This window comes from Panulirus ornatus, chromosome 58 (genome assembly GCF_036320965.1).
Source record: "Panulirus ornatus isolate Po-2019 chromosome 58, ASM3632096v1, whole genome shotgun sequence".
NCBI classification, from domain to species: Eukaryota; Metazoa; Arthropoda; class Malacostraca; order Decapoda; family Palinuridae; genus Panulirus; species Panulirus ornatus.
In genome coordinates this window covers 10,890,716-10,913,342 of record NC_092281.1, presented here as the reverse complement: position 1 = coordinate 10,913,342, position 22,627 = coordinate 10,890,716, and the positions used below count along the sequence as shown (strand labels likewise).

Sequence of the window (22,627 nt, the reverse complement as noted above, 5' to 3'; positions counted from 1 at the left end):
CCCAGATATCTAAAACACTTCACTTCCTCCAGCCTCTCACCATTCAAACTCACCTCCCAATTGACTTGACCCTCAACCCTACTGTACCTAATAACCTTGCTCTTATTGACATTTACTCTTAACTTTCTTCTTCCACACACTTTACCAAACTCCGTCACCAGCTTCTGCAGTTTCTCACATGAATCCGCCACCAGCGCTGTATCATCAGCGAACAACAACTGACTCACTTCCCAAGCTCTCTCATCCCCAACAGACTTCATACTTGCCCCTCTTTCCAAAACTCTTGCATTTACCTCCCTAACAACCCCATCCATAAACAAATTAAACAACCATGGAGACATCACACACCCCTGCCACAAACCTACATTCACTGAGAACCAATCACTTTCCTCTCTTCCTACACGTACACATGCCTTACATCCTCGATAAAAACTTTTCACTGCTTCTAACAACTTTCCTCCCACACCATATATTCTTAATACCTTCCACAGAGCATCTCTATCAACTCTATCATATGCCTTCTCCAGATCCATAAATGCTACATACAAATCCATTTGCTTTTCTAAGTATTTCTCACATACATTACATTCTTAATTCTAATTTTGATATAAATAGTGGTCACAACATCTCCACAAGTACTAACAAACATTCTGTGATCATTACCCAACAATCACCATATTCACAACATGAAGCCACCATCCCATCATTGGCTGGTTGTATCAGTGACAGAACAGTGATGTTACACTGATGAATTTACAATCCTTTTTTAACAACAACTGAATGATTGATAAAAGAATTGAAATGGAAGGCTGAATAATCTTTTTATGCCTGACTGTATCTCTCACTTTAGTGAGGTAGTGTCAGGAACTCTTGAACAATGGCCATATGTGTATAGAATCCTTAGAAGTTTTGATCAGTACTGAAATCAGAGCCTGCCATCCACAACCAACCCCAGATACTACTCTAAAACTTACTTTGCCCTGGTTCAGCCCAATGACAGCATGTTGCCTCTCCATAATATCTCATGCATGCCTGTCATCTTCCCAAATGTCCTGGGCCCAAAATATGAAAGCCCCCCCTCACTTTATCCTTTCATTTACTCAGCCTCCTCTTTCCCATTCCTCCTTCCAATTGTCATTCCCAGATCCTCCATCATCCTTTTCAGTTACATAAAGCATTTCTGCACACCCTGGTAAGCCTTCTTAATAAGACAGCAAATACTTCCACACCTCCCTCTGACACTGTTATTCCTTTCAAGATCAACTCACCTCTCACCAAAAATTGTCCACATGCATTTCATTTGTAAATCATCCACCCTCTTATTTTCTTTTGTATTCAAGGCCCCAAGACCATTATTCATGAAATACCGTCAGGACTTCTAGAACTTCAAACATACTCATCTTTGCCCTAAAATTTATTTCTTCCACATGCTTCTTAATGCATCCAGGACCTTAAACTTCACTTTCCTCATGATCCATCTTCTGCCATGTCCACTCTCAGATAATTAAAGGCCCCCACTTCCTCCAAGTCACCTCTATTTCAACTTGTACTCCAACCATACTATCTCAAAGCCCTGCTGCACTGTATCACCTTACTTTTGTTTACATCAAATCAAAATATTCTCATTTTACATAATCCCTAACTCAGCCATAAATGTTCACTATTTCTACCATGAGCTTGGTAGCGTCTACAACGTACGACTGAACCTTAGAGGATAAAAGATCCTCATTTGATTCTTTCCTTTGAAACAGGACAAAAACATACAAGGAAACACATATCCACAAGAAAGGAGTAACTGGGGAGCATAAGAAGACAGGTTTGAAGAAAAAACAAAGTCTGAGGGGCAATGCAATATTTGAAAATATGTGGCAACCTTTCATAGGAACTATATTGCATAAAAAGTTGTTCATTTACTGAATACATCAAAATGCATTGAAAAACATCTCTATACAAAACTGTTCAAATGATGAAAACTTGCAATAATCATTAATATATTTTCAACTGTGCTTACAGGAACGGCTGTTGGTTTCTCAGAATCGCTGTATAATATAGAAGGAATGAGTGCCTTGAGCTCTGGTAAATTTTCATAAAATGCCCTGGTGTCATCATCTTCCCACAGAATAGCTGTCCCTCCTTCAGGAATCTCTCCACCTTCACCCATTCCAATATCACAGAGGCCTAGATCATCACCTTGAGTTTCTGAAAGATAAGAAATGTACACACACAGATACAGACACATACACACATATATATATATATATATATGGTATACCGGGGTTGACGTGCTGTCAGTGGATTGAATCAGGGCATGTGAAGCGTCTGGGGTAAACTATGGAAAGCTGTGTAGGTATGTATATTTGCGTGTGTGGACGTATGTATATACATGTGTATGGGGGTGGGTTGGGCCATTTCTTTTGTCTGTTTCCTTGAGCTACCTCGCAAACGCGGGAGACAGCGGCAAAAAAAAAAAGAAAAAAAAAAAAAAAAAATATATATATATATATATATATATATATATTAAACTATTCGCCATTTCCCGCGTTAGCGAGGTAGCGTTAAGAACAGAGGACTGGGCCTTTTTTGGAATATCCTCACCTGGCCCCCTCTGTTCCTTCTTTTGGAAAATTAAAAAAAAAACGAGAGGGGAGGATTTCCAGCCCCCCGCTCCCTCCCCTTTTAGTCGCCTTCTACGACACGCAGGGAATACGTGGGAAGTATTCTTAATCCCCTATCCCCAGGGATGATATATATATAAATATATATATATACAAATGGGTGTGTTTGAAGGAATAGTGGTTCCAACAATGTTGCATGGTTGCGAGGCGTGGGCTATGGATAGAGTTGTGCGCAGGAGGGTGGATGTGCTGGAAACGAGATGTTTGAGGACAATACGTGGTGTGAGGTGGTTTGATCGAGTAAGTAGTGTAAGGGCAAGTGAGATATGTGGTAATAAAAAGACTATGGTTGAGCGAGCAGAAGAGGGTGTTTTGAAATGGTTTGGTCACATGGAGAGAATGAGTGAGGAAAGACTGACCAAGAGGATATATGTGTCAGAGGTGGAGGGAACGAGGAGAAGTGGGAGACCAAATTGGAGGTGGAAAGATGGAGTGAAAAAGATTTTGAGTGATTGGGGCCTGAACATGCAGGAGGGTGAAAGGCGTGGAAGGAAAAGAGTGAATTGGAACAATGTGGTATACTGGGGTCGACGTGCAGTCAATGGATTGAACCAGGGCATGTGAAGCGTCTGGGGTAAACCATGGAAAGTTGTGTGGGGCCTGGATGTGGAAAGGGAGCTGTTGGTTTGGTGCATTATTACATGACATCTAGAGACTGATCGGGGCCTGAACATGCAGGAGGGTGAAAGGCGTGGAAGGAAAAGAGTGAACTGGAATGATGTGGTATACCGGGGTCGACGTGCTGTCAATGGATTGAACCAGGGCATGTGAAGCGTCTGGGGTAAACCATGGAAAGTTGTGTGGGGCCTGGATGTGGAGAGGGAGCTGTGGTTTTGGTGCATTATTACATGACAGCTAGAGACTGAGTGTGAACGAATGGGGCCTTTGTTGTCTTTCCTAGTGCTACCTCGCACACATGAGGGGGGAGGGGGTTGTTATTTCATGTGTGGTGAGGTGGCGATGGGAATGAATAAAGGCAGACAGTATGAATTACGTACATGTGTATATATGTATATGTCTGTGTGTGTATCTATATGTATATGTTGAGATGTATAGGTATGTATATTAGCGTGTGTGGATGTGTATGTATATACATGTGTACGTGGGTGGGTTGGGCCATTCTTTCATCTGTTTCCTTGCGCTACCTCCCTAACGCGGGAGACAGCGACAAAGCAAAAAAATAATATATATATATATATATATATATATATATATATATATATATATATATATATATATATATATATATATTTATTTATTTATCTACACTTTTAAGAGCTGGGCAATGTTTTCAACATACACATAAAACAAAATGCACTGAATATGGAGTAACTCACTATCTTCAGGCAGCTCAGGCATATCTTCATCTAGCAATTCAGCCATTTGCTGAGCATTAGCCAGAAGTTTTCCTAGTCCAGCAGCAAGGTTCTCAGACAAGTTCACACGATCTTGACCAAGCTCACCACGGGTCTGTAACAGCCGACGGTTCTGTTGCTCCACTTGTTGTAGTTCCTGATAATAAGGGATACAACTAACCATTATCATCTTATAAATGGTCCTCATATCTTTACCTCATCATACATGCCATTTCACTGGCACAGGGTTGCCATCTGAGGAGGGAACAAACTGAATGGTCTGCCATAGGTGATAGCAGTTCTAAGCAGCAACAATCTTCCTGGACTGAAGCCCAGTCATGTGCTCTTTTTAAACCATATTTCTAGCAAGTTCAGTTCTTCACTTCATTTTCATATCCAATTCAAACAATTCTGGCAAGTTAAATTTTTCAAATTTTATTTTTTATCAATATTATTTATCAAAACATAAAAACTGTGAAAATGAGCTGAGATTTCATGGTTTTTGCCTCAAAACATCACTCAGGGCAGTGTTCTTCCAAACATGGGCATAATCAATAGTCCTTAGTTTTATAAATCAGAGCCTTAACAAAGGACAAATATGTATTCACAACCTATCTTCCCATCGTCAAAATTCTTCTAACTGCAGAGAAGGTACAGTACCTTCTTCAAACATTCCTGAATCATTATCTCTCATCTTCCTGCTGTACCTCATTACCTTACAGCTGTTCATATTCAATTTCCTCTTTTCACATACTCCTTCAAACTCTGTCATTAGCTTCTGGAGTTTCTCCAGAAGCTGCAAACAGCAAATGATTCACCTCCCATGCATCCAAAGCTTCAGGATGCTGTTGACCCCTCCTTGCCCTACTACCTTTGTATTCACCTCTCACACCATCCCATCCATAACAGAATAAACCCTGGTGATATCACATATCCCTGAATGCAGATACAATTTCACCAAGAACCATATAATTCAATGAAAGCTTAATGGCGGTTTAGACTTTTTCGTTCAACAAGTTGTCTGATGAAAAATGAATATCTCACCTTATGATCATGAAACAGGTGTTTAACGAGGGAAGTGAAATAGTCTTTAAGCAGCTGTCTCACATTCTTCTGTCTCTCTCGTGGAAGAAACTCACTTTTGGGAACAGACATCTGTGAAAAAAGAGGGTTTACACTGGTGAAGAGTTTGTAGAAGACCTTAAGACTATAATATAAAAAAATATGTTCACAGTTGTTCAAACACCAGGATTATGCAGCTTTAAAAAGAATGAGCTAATGACCAGCTAAGAGTATCATGACAAAGCATTCGTTTTTTTACCTGCCCAGCTGTATAATCATACTTGGGGATCATGTATGGAATTCTTTTTTTTTTTTTACACAAAATGAGTTTTAAGCTGACTCTTTCCTAGCCAAGATATGATGAATGGGAAGGAACCTAGCTCCCCTGTCAAGCCAGAGTTTTGAACTAAGAACCAGACAGTAAACCAAAAATAATTAGGATGCAAGCCTAAGCTGATGCAAATAACTTATCATGAATGAGTGAAAAAAGTTTATCATATTGCCTCAAGCATTTAATGACATATCTTAACTAGTCCAGATCAAGCAAACCAATGGAGTAGCAGAGACTGCAAAGTATACAAGTGAAGTGAAGACGAAATTCTACTGAAAACCCACAGCCCATTTAAAATCTTCAATCATTCTTTTGGAACATGGATTTCTGAGACAGCAGGAAAAACTCAGAACTGGAAGGAAACTGCATTAATCTTAACCCCTGGCCACCCTAATTTCAGTATTTGGTGACAATAATATACAGCAGAAGAAAAAGAAAGAAAATATACCAACATCCACTAATTCCAATCCAGAGACAGGTGTCTACCACTAGAGATGAATGATGATCAGTAACTACAAGAAAAATGAGAGAGAGCAGAAAACTGAAGCAAACACAAAAGAGTCTACCTGAATGAGCCTAAATTCTTCTAAACCTAAGGAGAGATCTTAATACACTGATCTGAAGCCTATATCAAAGTATACCTAAACCCACATAAGTGAACTTCTCTAAGATTCCTTAGACAAATGAAAGATTACACAATCTCCCAACAGCATATGAACAGCTTTGCTTCCAAGCATACCAGTATAATCTGCAACAGAATTACTGTCTTCTTTTTCCCAGATTGTAATGTATTGATCCCACCAAATGGATTCCGAAATTCCCAAACCAAGTGCAGAAGACAAACTTTGAAGAATCTGTCATATAACAGAGATCAGGGATCCAGAAGAAGTAAGAACATGAAGAACTGATTTCTTAGCAGGCAGTATTACTTGTCAAAGCACTCTAACTCAACATCATTAAAGTAGATTTAGCCACATAACCAGCTGAGAAAACTTCAACACTTTAAAATGATGGAAGGGAGCAATAAATATGTTTATCCTTCTGTAGCCTCACTTCCGCTGCATGGCTAAAGGGAGAAAGGGGCTACAGGAAAATATCATCAATACACTTTTCTTTTCAATGATAGTATAATGAAGAATCTGAATCAGTATACTTTGAGTGAAGAGTGAGAACATATTACAAATATCCAGCATATAAATTCAATCATGTAAGAGCACTAATCAAATAAATACTGTGTTAAGCAAAATCTTATCTCTCAAATAATGGACTAATACTAACCTCAAAAGAATAATATAAAAAACTTAAAAACTGACCTCAAATTGATCTGAAAGGAGTCTTATTTTCCGTGGCACCAGCCCCATATAATCTTCACCACAGTGACGACAGAAGGTAAGTAATACTGCAATATTTTGATGTTCTTCCTTGTCTGATGTCACCAGTGTTGTTAACACATTACCTAAAGATTGAAAAGAGTATTGACAGTGTTGTTACTGAATTCCCTGCAGACTAAAGAGCATGACATAAGAGTTCTTTACATATATCCTCTAAAGAATGAGCAGCATGTCACCAGCGTTGTAATCACATTCCCTAGAAAATGAGCAGTGCTACAAAAGTTGTATGTATGTTCCGCAAAAGTGTTGTTCATCACTGCCTGAAAATTGATCAATGCATCACCAGTGTTGACAGTATATTTCATAAAGATTAAGCAATGATCATTTATATAGGATAAAACAAAAACAATCAGATATAAAAAGCATAAAGATCAGCCAAACTTGCTGTCATTCTTGTAACAGCCCTAGAATTACATGTCTGGGAAGCAAGAGATCTGGCAACGTCATCCAGTTGCTTCTGGAGATCTGTTGTAAAGGAAACACGGAAGTGGTATCAAAGTTGGATGAAGGTAGGGCAACTACTTTCAAAATGTGATGTGGTGTGTAAGGTGGAATGGCAGTGATACTGAGTTATGAGTTCGTTGAAATTTGTGCATATAACTTTCTTCTAGAAGAACTTATTAATACTGTCTGAATTTGGAGTGTCCTCTTTTAGTACTAATAATCTAAATGGCATGTGGATCTTGATTTTCCTTGACAGCTGATCTGTATTTGGGCAAAACATCATCAACCTTCAGGAAACCTGCTATCTATATGAATAAATTAGTCAGTCATTAAGTCATCAGCATTATAGATGCACTTCAAGTATTCATTAAGTCTTCATATTGATCTAGTTGTTACAAAATAAAACACTTCCATTATTCTTCAAACATTATTAAAAATGAATACGTCAAAATGTGAAGTGTAGGGATAACACTACCAGATCAGATTATTCAAGATGAAGTGAGTAACAATGAATGTGAGAAATGCAGGACCAAGCACAGACAGAAAACTGTTAAAATCTGAGTTGACTGTGAGAATGTGTGCCAATCTGTTTATCTTGGACCATAGTACAAATGTTAACCAGGAAACCAAAATTAATATATTCTAAATCACATTACTATTCTTTTAAAAGCATTACCCAAAACAACAGCAGGGGGCCCAAAAACCTCCCACTAGCTTAACCTGAAAATCTACATATCATTTCTGTTTATCTGACTCTTATCATAATTCTATTTCCATTCCATTCACACTGGGTGCATGAAGGCATGCAAATTTTGTGGGGATTAATCTTAAATTGGAATTCTTAGTTCAAACCCAAACAGCTGCTAAATGGCAAAGACAATAAAAATTTCCTGGGTTAGCATTGCTATCCTGCAACCTACATGTTATTCAAAATATCAACTTACCTTTAATAAAGTCATTTTTACTGACCTAAAAGGGGAAGACCTTCCTTTGGTGCAAAAATCCCAGCAGTTATGAGTTCAGCATACAGACGCAGATCCACTCGAAGCTTACTCATGTTTGTGTTCTGAAGTAAATAGACAGTTTGAACAAAAACTTAACAACCAACTCCAAACATGGGAATAACACAGAATAACAAAGTCTCAAGACCAATCATCTTGTTAGTTCACATGTGTATTTCAAATAATTCAACAGCTGATTTAAATATGGCAAAAGAAATTCACTTACATCAATCGTTTCTGATCTACTATCCATTTCTACCAACATAGGAAGGATCAAATGCATTAGGCATCTCAATTCACTCACAAATATCCTCAATCCACCTCAGTGTGCAAAGTGACACATGGGCTTCCATAATAATATATGAGCTTTTTCACTATGTACAATAATCTGATTTATTAAGTGACATCAAAGCTGTCATTCACTACATTTCACAAAATCACAAATCACTCTTTGGGAATCTTCATATAAAACACCAATAGTTCTAATTCATTTACTGACCACATCTCTGTCTCCTCTACTCTACCTCTTCTCCATGTTCCTTCACTTACTTGGGAGTATCCAGTCTACCTCTTCTCCATATTCCTTCATTTACTTGTATACTGCCATACATTTTCTTGACCTACCAACATCTCTTGTGCCTATATGGCCCAATTACCTTGAAAGATTTTCATTAAGAGTCTAATAATTTCCTCACATTGCATCTACCTGTTCTTCTAATTCCAAACATGTTCTTTATGCCTTCTATTTGTTGCTATATATCATTATTTGTCTCTCCCTTCTTTCTTCACTGTAGAGTTCAAGATCTTTCAAGTTCTTGACGTAGTTTATATGCTCAATTTTTGCTTGTTAAGTGTTTCTGTATTCTTTCTAACTTTATTTACATTTGTCTAACTGGTGATCATACAAGAAAGCATATTCAATGTTATTCCTTAGGTGTACAACAAACATTTTCATCATCAGTTTCCTGTCCAATGCTTAGAAAGTTCTCATAATAGTACTGCTAATCATTTGACTTGAGAATACTGTCTTACTAATATGTTTCTTATTCACAATAACTCCCAGGTCTTTGACATTACTTTGCTTCATCTTTTCCTGTAGGGCCCTTGTAAGAAAATGCCAATACATTGTTAATCTTCCCATGAAATATGTTCAAATACCTCTTTATCAAATTCCATTACATTTTCTCCTGCCCATCGGTAGATTATACAGTGTTATTATTTTTGCAATTTTTCTTTCCCAAGAGATGGAAAGTCAAGCCATCATCAAAGATCTGGGAATCATCATACATGAAAAGCATGAATTCAAAAGAACATTGATAAGATAGTACTAACAAATCAAGTAATAAGTGATACAAGAGACAGAAGGCTGATGATGAAAATATTCATTGTGTTCATAAGAAGCAAAGTGGAATACAGCTGCATCATATGGTAACCAACTAAACATGAAGAAATAAAAGGAGAGAATTAAGAAACACTACATAAGCAATACTGAGGAAATGGAAAATATGAAACATCACAAGAGGTTGTAGGAACTCAGAACTCTACAGCCTTGAAAGAGGAAAATTTACATGATACAGTAATCTGTGCATGGTAACAAACTGCATGTATCAAGAACAATGTACAGTGCTCACATTAGAAATATCTTAACAAGGAAAGCACACAACAATTTAGTCTGCAATAATGTCTCAGAATGTACTTACGAGACATCAAAGGAAAATATATGACAGCTCAGCAAAAAAGAATGAAACTATTTCATGCTCGTTGTCATAGCTGGATGTCCAAGCTAATTCTTGAAGCTAAGTCTCCATGCCTGCTGTACACAAACACATAAAAGGAACCTAGTTAAATGGTTAAAAATAGTGCTAGACAAACTCAGGACTGACCATAACACACAATGCGCATGATGACAAAGAAAAGGAGTATAATTAATGAAACAAGAAATGTAATGAATGCTATACACAAGCCCTGAATAGTGGCAAAATCTCTCCATAGGATACTCATAAAAGGGCAATATGTATACTACCCAACTGTTCATGTCTCCCTTCATATATAGTTTCTCACAATGATCCATACCCTCAAATGCTCTTTCTAGTTCACTCTAACTGGTACCCTTAATTTAGTATTTTCTAATATCATATCATAAATAAGTAACCTGACTTTTACAACTAATAACCTTGGGCTTGCACGCAGACATTCTGCTGTAATTATTCATTCTAAATATAACGCATCAAAAAATTAAATAATGTTTTAATTACTTGCCTTACATACCTTCTCTTCCTTTTTTGGAGAGAGAACCTTCTGCCAGTTCTCTAACAATGCTGAAGCAAAATCATGGTACCTCTGGTGAAGTAGAGAACATAAATGAACAGCTGTGGAGATGTCTGACATCTTCAGTTTGGCCTCAACTACTGCCTGGGCTACTTCACTAACATACTTGGTCAGGTTGAGGCTCTGTAGATCTCTTACCAAAGAATCATGCTGGCTCTCAGTCAAGTTTTTCTGAGAAAGAAAAATTGAATGAATTTAAAATGGATATGGGACTCAAAATCTACTTATTCTACTTAACTAAGTGATAGTTTATATCCCAAATGGCTTTTCAAGAAATGTTCTACAAGTAGTACTGGAAAGTTCCTCAATCCAAAGATGCCTCTTTAGCTCGTATACTTTATCAATGTCCTAATACACCACTTGTGGTCCCCCTTACATCTTCCTCCATTACTATCCTTAGTAATCCTTGCTCCTACGCCAACTCATTTCAAACTGAAATGATAGCTATCACTTTCTATCAAAAATTATATTCAACAGCATTCTCATCTATATGAGTTGGATCAAGTGCATGCAGCCTCTTAGCTAAGACAGCATAGCCTGTTCAGGAATACTAACCACTTCTAGAAAACTAAATATCTTTCATAAGCAAAGGGACATTTAGTTAAAGTGCAAGTGCAATAGGATGTAGAGACAAAGCATATGATCTAAGTCTTGCTGATATGGAAACGTAGCTAAGCAAACTCCACAGTTGATGCACAGAAGGTAAGGCCCTGATAAGTAACAAATGGGAGACTAACACAACTGCATAATGAAAAGGAGATACTTCATGCACAAAACCATTAAAGGAAATAAGTCTCATGTGGTATGCCTACTATCATCTTCTCAGCTCATTTCCTAATGCTAGTGCCACAGAAGATAACTCAATTAAAAGCATACAAAAGAGTTATCCCTTAATCTTTTTATATATGTGGACCACTCAGAGACACCTGCACCATCCTCAGCATACATACATCGTTATACTGGGTCTTAAACCATTATCAAGAACAAATAATACAACCCAAACACTTACTAAAGATAGAACTGATGGTAAAATTCATTCGATTATCTATCTATATATTTTCAGCATTCTGTGGACCACTACTGGTTGATGGACCAAAAGGCAAGAACACTTGATCTAGACTAAGCAGTCTCGAGAATCATTAAAAAAGTCATAAACCATCTCCATACAAATTAGAAAAGGCTTTAAAGTTCCCATGACAAACCTGGCTACCTTGAATTTTCAGTGACACAAGGACCTAACATCCCAAACAACTCACATTCCCAAATTTCCATTTAGATATGCAGGGCTCTGCATTTGTATATGTTATGAAAGGTACCTCAAGGTAACTTACAGGGAAAAGGGTTCTTTTTTATATCAGTCTTCTAAGAATGGACACTAGAGTTCCATTTCAGTACTGACTTAAAGAGAACTCCACGACATTGAAGGGCTATTAAATAGGTTCCACAGCACCTTGGTCAACCACAGAAGCTAAGGATCTGAGATTCAATTTCAGCTGGATCTCCAACATAAGATCAACTGCTGTTGAGGTTCTGTAAAGATCACAGCAATAAGGACTGCAAAGATTCCCCAACAGACACCTTTTGACTTGGTTCTAAAGCTATACCTGAATGTCCATTGTGGAGGAAGCAGACTGGTGACTCTTAACAAGATCTGAATATTTCAAAAGGGTTAACTAATATCCCAACTTCTATGAACACTGTTCAACAACATCTCCCTGCTTTCACATGATTCAGAAAGAGTTTTAACAACTAACATCCCAGCTTCCATGAACACTGTTCAACAACACCTCCCTGCTTTAACAAGCTTCAGAAAGTGTTTTAACAATGACCATACATAAAACTACCATAAAAAATGCCATAAAAAATACCATCATTTTACAGGTCTATATATATACTTCTTCCACTACATATATATTTCATATGAGCAACAAATAAAGAAGCCCAAGTTATAGTTTGGGTTCTGTAGGGACTTGGGTACTAATGATCCTCAAATGAAGCCAAGGGATCTAAAGGATTCCAAATACGCTTGGCCACTACAAAACCAGTGGATCTGTTATAGGATAGCCATACAAAAGCTTAAGGTTATATTCCAGCTAAGACAGGACATATGCTCAAGCTTCCATTGGGTTTTTGTAAGAAGCAATTATGTCAGGAAAATTTGCTAAGATTACTCATAATCTTTTCCAGTGTTCCCAGTCTATGCTAAATCTTCTCCAGTTACTAGTCTATGCTAGTGGTTACACTGTGAGTGAGAAGTCACCTTTGGCAAGGCTGTAGCACTGAAAGGGAGCAGTCCTGTGAGGGACCTTCTAAACAAGTCCATGTAGCCATGGAGCCACATGAACCCTATCAAAGGGGTTCTGGAGTTGTATAAAAATAATAATACTAACCTTCCCCTATTATGTGTCATTTCTTAAATATTTAACAGGAACCAAAAACTTTCCTTGTGAGAAGTCTGTGGGACATCCACAAGATTTTAGCAATTCATTAAGCAATGCTTTGTTACCTTTATTTTGACTTTTCAGTAATGATCTACATTACAGCTTGTTAAAATCCTCCATAAGTCACCTGCTTCTGATTGAAGGGAGTAATTAAATGTTGATAAACTGGGAGATAAAGAGTTAATAGAAACTATTCTAAATTTCTCCATAAGCATTCCATCAATTTGGAGTAAAGGAAATGTCACTAACTAGTTTCTTAATAAAAGCTGTGTTCTTCTTCAAACTGGAATCCAACATTGCTGTATTGAGCTCAGGTCGATCTTTTGCCATGGCTAAGTTCTGCACTCGAAGTTCTGCCTTCCTCGACAATCGCACTTCAGCCTCCTGGATATATGATGCAAGGAAAGTCTGGAAATAAAAAGTACATCATGATCAGGCTTTTAATCAAGTAATGGATGAGATAGAGCACATAGGTACCATAAAGAAGACAATGGAGAGATAATAAATGAGAAACAAAATAACAAATATGGATGTATAAACAGACCAATTATAAGAATATGAACCGACATGTGGAAAAATAAAAGTACAAAGATCAGAAATGGGTATGTTGAACATAATGGCAGACTTCAGAAATATGCAAAGGAGTTACTGAAGTTCCAGATAACACAGCAAATCACTTCAAAACAAACACACAAGTTCTACATACATAACTAATAGCTTTATGATCAACAAGTTATTGCACTAAACCAACAGGAACATGATGACTTGCATACATAATCATACTCACTATAAATGAGTCTACAAACATCAAATATGACTGCAGTGCCTGAATTTGAATGAATGAATCCATTATCAAATTAAAGCTGAGAAATAAAGATGCAAACAATATCAAATCTTCTCATCTGCTTGTGGTAAGAATCAGTTGGACATATTGAGATATTACTTTGAAATTTCATGTTAAAAGCACTTTTCTATTGAATAAAAGTGATTTTAAGATGCAAATTCAAAGTAGTATATTCACATTGAAGGTGAGGTGAGGGATCTCCTCACAAGATCATGGTCATTTCAGATCATGTACTATTTCATACTACTTCAAACTGTACTTCCACACCATCTCTGGTCTACTCCTATATCTACTCCCACTCAACTTGTATGAACTATCTTTAAATACTTCTTCCCACTTCCTTTCAATCTATATGAAAAAGAAAAAATTAGAATATCTTTCACACAATCAACATACATCAATCTTTGTTTTCATAAAAATGTACTCAAATTTCCAGAAGCTAATATTTACTAATATCACCTGACAATTCTTCTTCTGCAAAGGATAACTGAAGTTTAGAACTTGAGTTATGATAAATTCCTCAAATATGTGTACATCAAAATCTGAAGCATGCAATACAAACTGATTCAATAACAGTAACATAATTACAGCCAACAAACTTCAAGATTAAATTTGATTCCTGAAATAACAATAGCTTACACGGTCCTCTTCCAATTTCTTCATTACTTCCTCTTCCCGCCTTTTTATTTCCTCGTCCTCACGCTTTCTCATTTCCTCCTCCTCTTCCTGCTTGGCTTGAGCTGCTGCTACTTCTGCTTCATCCTTTTGTTTCTTATCTTCTTCTGCTTTTTTCCTGGCCTCTTCTTCCTGTTTCTGGTACTCCAGAACTTCATGCTCCTTCACAGGGTCCTCTCTCTTCTCGTCAGGATCTAAATATTTTAGAATTCAATAAAAATATACATATATTATTAATGAAATATGAAATGTACTTCAACAGTTGTTAATGCAACCTCCTATATTTAAACTACAAGCCTGTAAAAATGATATGCTGGATTTCCTTTTCTATTTCTATCATGAATTTGACACATGAGGCCATAACACCTGCATCAAGTACAGATAATACATATGCTTCATCAACATATAGCTCTATACATTCTTATATACTTAATCAAGATATAGCTCTGTACATTCTTATACAAACATAAATATAAGGAGTCTGCTTTATCTTTCATGATTATCAAAGGAAATTTTGATCTCTATTTGAATACTTCAATATTTCCTGTGCATTTCATGTTGCTTGACAAAAACTTTTTACAGACATACTTCAGTTCTAATACAATATTTTCTAAAAAGAAAATACTTAAACTTGAGCAATGTTTAATCATGCTTAACATTTTGAATAATCACATAATGATAAAGACTTAGAAAGATAAAATACTTGGGTTACATAAATTTTAGGACCACACAGCAACATGACGATTTAGATATCCAGCATCTCCAGGGAAGCAAGAAGGGGAAAAAATATATGACAATGGATAAAAATGCCTAGGTCAGTCATAGAACAGCATGAAAATACCTATCAGTAAGCATCTTTCCCTCCATACACATTCTGTGCTGTGCCCAGCCTAGCCTGTGTTGTGGTATAGTATTAATTCTGCTTTGTCACTTTTCAGTGGACACTACTTTAGTGATATATCAACAAAAACGAGTTACAATGAAATACTGGTAATGGCTCTCCTAATTTGAATCCATAAGAAGGGATATTCTTTTGGAGTGGGGAACACTGTTATAAATTTCAAACCATCACCATGCCTACAGGCCTAAAAATAGACTTAAGTGAATTTCAAATGCCAGTGTATTTCAGTCTATGTATTCTGGAGGAATCCATGGGCGAGTGTTAATCAATGTTTACACAATCCTTTTCAATTTAGAAAATATATCTGAAATCCTTTTGCACTTCAGCTCACATAATGAGAATGGGGTGCACAAAAAAGTATCCTTAGTTATTAAAAAACTGAAAGGATGTCAGCAGACACTTTCTCAAGACCTGTGAGATGAGCATACCTATCAGTCTAAAGGGTTTCATTTTCTTCTTACATCTTTCAAAATTTACTGGAAACCAACACATGTGGTATCCAAAAAGTTTAAACAGATGGTTTGCCAAGAAAATGAAGCATGCAAAAAAAGTTCTATAAAAGAACTGGTACTAATCCATGGTCCATTTGAACACTCAGCATCATAATAAGCATCAAACTTCCAAGAGTTGGTTTATCATCTAACTCAACATTAGTGTAATGGATCTTATATTAAGTGCACAATTGTGCAGACATGCTATTTTCATCTGTACTATGTAGTCTGTATAAGGCAGCAAAATTTTGCAGGTTCCTCATAGATAAAATAGGGTTCACTAAAAAGCTACTTTCATCATGAAACTAACCGACCTAATCTAAGATAGTATGAAAAGAAAGGAAACTTTTCATGTACAGGTACCTTTGGTGGAAGACGCTGCACCTTTGTTATTGATCCGTTTCTTCTCTCGTTCCTCACGCTCCTTCCTCCAGCTCTTTCCACCGCGCCTCTCACCCTTCCCACCTTCCATGTTTCACTTACTCAGTTACTACCTAATTCAGGGATAAATAATTATTAAAAAACTATCAATTACTGTACTGTAAATCCTTGATTTGAACAAGGAATTCATTTATATTTGCACTAAACTCATTCCAGTAGTAAATATGATTAAATCATTAGAGTAGTTGATTTAATGATATAGCAACTGTAAAACCAAATAGTATTAAAAGAATAACTCAACTTTATTCAATGATGTCTGTTATCTTAAAGATGCCCAATGTTTTCTCTCAAAGTTCTACATTAAGTTACTAACAGTTCTGAGGTCTTCAAATTAAAAAAAATTCATTGTTTCTCTTTTTAGGAAAATAATCAATGTTCACTCATATAACCTAAAGATAGATTCATTTTTCATATTTGGTCACCAATGCCCAGGTTAGTGACATGGCACCAGGAAAAGACAAAGAAAGGGTGTATCCACTTACACCCATTCTTGAATTCTCCCTATCCAAAACCTGGCCCCACAGATCTTTCCATGATTTACCCCAGATGCTTCACATGCCCTAGTTCAGTTCACTGACAGAACATTAACCCCTGTCTACCAGATCATTCCAATTCACTCTATCCCGGGTATGCTTTTCACCCTTGTGCATGTTCAAGCACTGATCGCTCAAAACCTTTTCACTCTATCCTTCCATCTCCAATTTGGTCTCCCCTATCTTGCTGAAGGGAGGGGGAGGAGGATGCTATTTACTGTGTGGTGGGGTAGCAACAGGAATAGATGAAGGTAAGCAAGTATGAATATGTACATGTGCATATATGTATGTCTGTATATATGTATGTGTACGTTGAAATGTTTTTGTATGTATAAGTGAGTGTATGGGTGTTCATATATATGTATATATATATATATATATATATATATATATATATATATATATATATATATATATATATATATTTTATTTATTTTATTTTGCTTTGTCGCTGTCTCTCGCGTTTGCGAGGTAACGCAAGGAAACAGGCGAAAGAAATGGCCCAACCCACCCCCATACACATGTATATACATACACGTCCACACACGCAAATATACATACCCATACATCTCAATGTACACATATATACACACACAGACACATACATATACACACATGCACACAATTCACACTGTCTGCCCTTTATTCATTCCCATTGCCACCTCACCACACATGGAATAACATCCCCCTCTCCCCTCATGTGAGTGAGGTAGCGCTAAGAAAAGACAACAAAGGCCCCATTCATTCACACTCAGTCTCAAGCTGTCATGCAATAATGCCCGGGACCACAGCTCCCTTTCCACATCCAGGCCCCACATAACTTTCCATGGTTTACCCCAGACGCTTCACATGCTCTGATTCAATCCATTGACAGCACGTCGACCCCGGTATACCACATCGATCCAATTCACTCTATTCCTTGCCCACCTTTCACCCTCCTGCATGTTCAGGCCCCGATCACTCAAAATCTTTTTCACTCCATCTTTCCACCTCCATTTTGGTCTCCCACTTCTCCTCGTTCCCTCCACCTCCGACATATATCCTCTTGGTCAATCTTTCCTCACTCATTCTCTCAATGTGCCCAAACCATTTCAAAACACCCTCTTCTGCTCTCTCAACCACGCTCATTTTATTTCTACACATCTCTCTTACCCTTACATTACTTACTCGGTCAAACCACCTCACACCATATATTGCGTGTGTGGACGTGTATGTACATATACAAGTGTATGTGGGTGGGTTGGGCCATTCTTTCGTCTGTTTCCTTGCACTACCTCACTAATGCGGGAGACAGCAACAAAGCAAAATATATAATATTTGTATATGAGTGGTTGGGCCATTCTTTGTCTGATCACCTGCCCTATCTTGCTGGCATGGGAAACAGTGATTAAATATAATAAATAAATTAACAGTATATAAATATATAATTCTTTTTTTCATACTTAATTGGTTTCCTGAACTAGTGAGTTCCATTTACCTGGAGTAGATAAAATACAGATAGCCTCACAGTCCCCCCAACGCAACACACACACGCCCACACACATCTGTAACAACATATCTTCTTCAGTGATCTCCTTTTTCTCATCTTGTAGATCTATCTACAAAATTCTTCACATCATGTTTGTTTCTCAAATATTCATTGTCTACTAATCCATTCTCTAGACTATCAAATATACTTCTTACATTAAAAATCTCTACTAAACTATTGTCAAAGTTTCTTGCACACTCTACACGTATAATTTTCCCCACTCATCAGGTATCTTCCTCAAACATTTGTTGTTTTTAACACCAGATCAACTGGACTTTTAAATTATCATTATATGTGCCACACTGTAAGTCAACATTTAGTATTCTTTCAGTAACAGTTGTGAACAAGAGCGATGGTTCATAAACTGGAGCTTTATATTACATTCTATGATGATAAGTTACTCGTGATTTGGGCTAAAGAGGCCATGGAAAATGTAATGTAAACCAATGGAGAAATAAGTGAACCCCTCCTAAAAATTATGAGATCCTACAAAAACCTCACCTAACTTTCCCTGGGAACTGAGATTTACCTTAATTTCAAATGTTTTAGCTGAGAAACACCAATATTGCCTGTTTACTCACCTGCTTCTAGGTAAATGGTGTTCACAGGTAGTTCATTCACTGGGAAACACATTAAGCACAGATAACCAGTTTCAGTGCACATCCTTCATCATGTTGCAAGAAAACAAACCACCTAGTGAAAAATATTCCCCATGAGGCAGATGGTACAACAAACACTATTATATTGATACATTCTGAATAGAAACTACAAATTAAGGTAAATATCAGCCACTAGCGGAAAATCTGGTGAATCACACATCCTTTCAAGTTCATCAACCCTGCAATTTCCCTAATTAGTGATTTATCAGCTTAGCCCATATCATTATCAGCCTTAGATACTGAGTAAATTTGTTCTGCAGTGCTAGTGCAGTGTTTAGGGAATAAAATCATACCAGCGGAGCATGATCTAGGGTAGTATGTTGCATTGAATATTACCAGATAAGGCAACAGTGGTGAGGTTTACGTAGATCAGCTAAAATGTGGCTTTATGTAATGTAAAACTGGGAAAAATATTGGTAAAAAATCAACAGGCACTATGAAAACTTCACCGTACGGCTAAAATCTACAGCAGACATACGACAACATTAAATTGGTCTGCTGATGAGGATTGCACAGCCACTCATCTGTTGTCTGATTGCTGAATTTGATAGCATATGCATAATGCTAAGTCATGGGTGTGACTGGAATGTTTCAATTAAAATATTATACAGTTCAACAAATCTTGCCACTTGGAAGGTAGGGTAAGGTCTTCACAAGTTCAGATGATTTTTACAAATATTTACTCCAATTTTTCATTATCCCCATATCATTCCAAAAATACAAAATCCTCACTACTTTTATCTAAATACTTACCATAAATCAAAATAATACGATGCTCAAAAATCATGCTCTGCAGCTATTACTGTATTCTATAAACACTTCACTGACATTGCACCACAAAATCTCTCATTACGCATAGCTAACAGAGATGCATAATTACTTTAGATTTTTACCTTTCACTTCCTGTAATTCAGTATTTTCTAATATCAACACCCTGCTCACTATGATACCATTACAACACATCACACCATCCACCTCAAACACAGCAACTCTCAACAGAAAGGCAACTGAAATATGTCAGGTGGAGGAATGGTAAATGCACATTTATCGAAATAATTTTAATTTTAGAAAAGTATTCCAATGAACTGCGATTCTTCAAGCTCTCCATTAACTCAAAAAAATTAAGGAAGACGCTGGCGAAGAACTTCAGCAAATAACCCCCCACAACAACCTTGCACACCACACACAACGTGACAGCAGAAGATACACGCAATTATAACCTCAATAACAAATGACAACTAGGGTAATAGATAATAAATACCTAAAATTACTGGCCGCATGTCTGTGTGGTTGTGTCCTCTCTCTCGTAACAGCTGTGTTTACCTCCAAGGTTCACCACCCCCCCTAAGGCTCCCCAGCCTCGATAAGAACGAACTCCAATTTTTTTTTTTTTCTAGTAATGTACTGATACCAACCCAGTTTAGTTACTATGTACATCTACCAGAAAGTTTTAAGCCATAAAACACATGGCACACAGACTATTGAATGTTATACTTGTAGAGATATTCGCATATTTTGACTCTTCGTCTAAATCACGTGTATAAGTGTGTATACTTACTTGTGCACAAAAGGAGGGAGTCCTACAGTTAAGGCCTGATTTGTTGAAAAGATTCTTTATCAACATATAGAGTACCTAACTAAGACGAGATTTTTTCATGATGGTAGGGCCATCGCGTAACGCTCACCGCTTGTCTAGTTTTCATATTCCTGTTTCCCGTTAATGCATCCCCTTGTCCTACCACTTTGTTATATAATGCTATTTTCTGACGGTTACACCTTTGGCGTAGTTGTCAGTTCAAGGTTGACCTGTTTTCTCTTCAACCTTAAGTATTATCTTTTGAGTGATTCTAAAGCCACTCAGAATATGCTTCTTAGTTCTCCATGTATTGCATTAGATAAAGCGTTCCAACTTTCCCACCTGGCATCGGTGTATTTTGTCTGGTATCTTTCAAGTCTGGTTCCGAAATTTACAACTGACTTGTTGATTCCATATTTTCCATGCTGGGTTAGTTGCACTTTTAAAACATTGCTCTTTCTGTTACCGACTTGTTGCCAGGCACTTCTTTCTTCAGGGTTCTAGGGGCAAGAACTAAGGAATGTGTAACTACTGCTAAAGCAGTTGTGGGAGTGTGTGACACATTGCTCCATTTGTCTTTTAAGTTCATGATGACTGTCTTAGATGGGTCTTCCGACTGCTCTTCATAGGAGGCTTCAGCAGCCTTAGTAAGCTCCATATAATCCACAGGCCGTTAACCCTGCAGATTGGACTTCAATTTTCGAAACAGTTAATAGTCACTTGGTACCAGGACTGACGGGTGGTTGAGCGAGTGCTCGAGATTCAAACCACGAATGGCATCCAGGCATTGTGGACTAGTGTCTTCTCTCAGAATGGTAGCACATCATTGTATAATATTTTTCACAGTTCCCGAGGACGGCGTTGCGTAGTTTCAAAATCAAGTTGCATAATATCTGTGGTCATTTGTGATCCTTTGAAATCTTTGAAAATCAAGGCCACTGTTAAGGCGGTACAGATATGCGTTCGGATCATCTTGAGGGTTTAGATGATGTCTGGCGTTCCCAATGCATTGATACCAACTTGGATTTGGGCCCCAACGACGAATCCGGTTCTCATCCTCTATAGCCAGATTGCAAAGTCGTTCCACAGATCAAGCACCTCGCAAACTGGAGGCAATCCTCTCGTGTTAATCCAGAATGCTGGAGTCCTGAGAGACCCATCTTGCTGGACAATGAGAAATGCTCATATGTTCATAGTCAATGGCCATAATGCTTTCATGTTAAATTTCAGCATTAGTGTTACTTTAACTTCATCGCTTTTAATGTTCCCATCCACTGTATTCAAGTTATAAGCTTGGGGCCACAGTTTTTCCATCGGTGGCATCTGAAGGCCTTCCTAACCAGGGCAGCGCTCGAATTCCTTGGGCCATCTTGATACTATGGCACATAAAATGCACCATCAACCTACCTACACGAACAGCAGACGTTTGACGAATGTCCATCGCTGAAACACCAACTTCAAGATCTAATATCTTAGCCAAATGACCCCAAGTTAGCCAAGTGAATACGTATGTTTGTGAATCTTCTTGACTATTCCTACATAGTTACTGTTTAGTCAGGTGTTTCGAATATGACTCACAGTTACTCTCAGCCTTTTCTTACACGTTACGTCAGATTTACAATATAAATCTTTGTGATTTCTGAGAGAATGCTTGCCATCTGAACCTCCCCTAACTAAATTCTTGGAAATTCAAACTTGAACATGTTTTTTTTCCCCCAAATGAGAGAATTTTCAGGGTGGATGTACATCAATTTATCTTCCGACGTTCCCTCTATAGACGGATAGAAATCTGCACTAATTCTGACTGCTGTAAACCAAAGAAATTCGGTCATTGTTGGCTCAGTCTTTCGACCTATGTAGCACCGTGGAGCCCCTTTTGTGCCACTGTCCACAGGATGGATAAGAGAGTATGATGCATTCACATTTTCTTTTTCTTTGGGGAGGAGGGAGG

At 37.5% G+C, this 22,627-nt stretch overlaps 1 protein-coding gene across 6 annotated transcripts in view; it reads right to left on the bottom strand.

Moving 5' to 3' along the window:
* The window catches only part of Upf2 (UPF2 regulator of nonsense mediated mRNA decay), a 40,445-nt gene extending 19,960 nt beyond the window's left edge, over positions 1 to 20,485 (bottom strand). The window contains exons 1-11 of one of the 6 annotated variants that reach the window (XM_071695982.1): positions 20,362 to 20,475; positions 19,023 to 19,134; positions 16,303 to 16,433; positions 14,512 to 14,741; positions 13,278 to 13,436; positions 10,519 to 10,758; positions 8,228 to 8,324; positions 6,737 to 6,879; positions 5,075 to 5,185; positions 4,013 to 4,187; positions 2,012 to 2,199 (exon numbers count right to left, since the gene is read on the bottom strand). In XM_071695982.1, the coding sequence (XP_071552083.1) occupies positions 2,012 to 2,199; positions 4,013 to 4,187; positions 5,075 to 5,185; positions 6,737 to 6,879; positions 8,228 to 8,324; positions 10,519 to 10,758; positions 13,278 to 13,436; positions 14,512 to 14,741; positions 16,303 to 16,411 (1,452 nt within the window). In that variant the 5' untranslated portion in view covers positions 16,412 to 16,433; positions 19,023 to 19,134; positions 20,362 to 20,475. Of the gene's footprint in view, positions 1 to 2,011; positions 2,200 to 4,012; positions 4,188 to 5,074; positions 5,186 to 6,736; positions 6,880 to 8,227; positions 8,325 to 10,518; positions 10,759 to 13,277; positions 13,437 to 14,511; positions 14,742 to 16,302; positions 16,434 to 18,390; positions 18,453 to 19,022; positions 19,135 to 20,361 lie in introns of those variants that run through there. The other 5 variants (XM_071695985.1, XM_071695983.1, XM_071695986.1 and 2 more) reach the window with 5 other exon arrangements.
* Between the last annotated feature and the right edge of the window lie 2,142 nt (positions 20,486 to 22,627).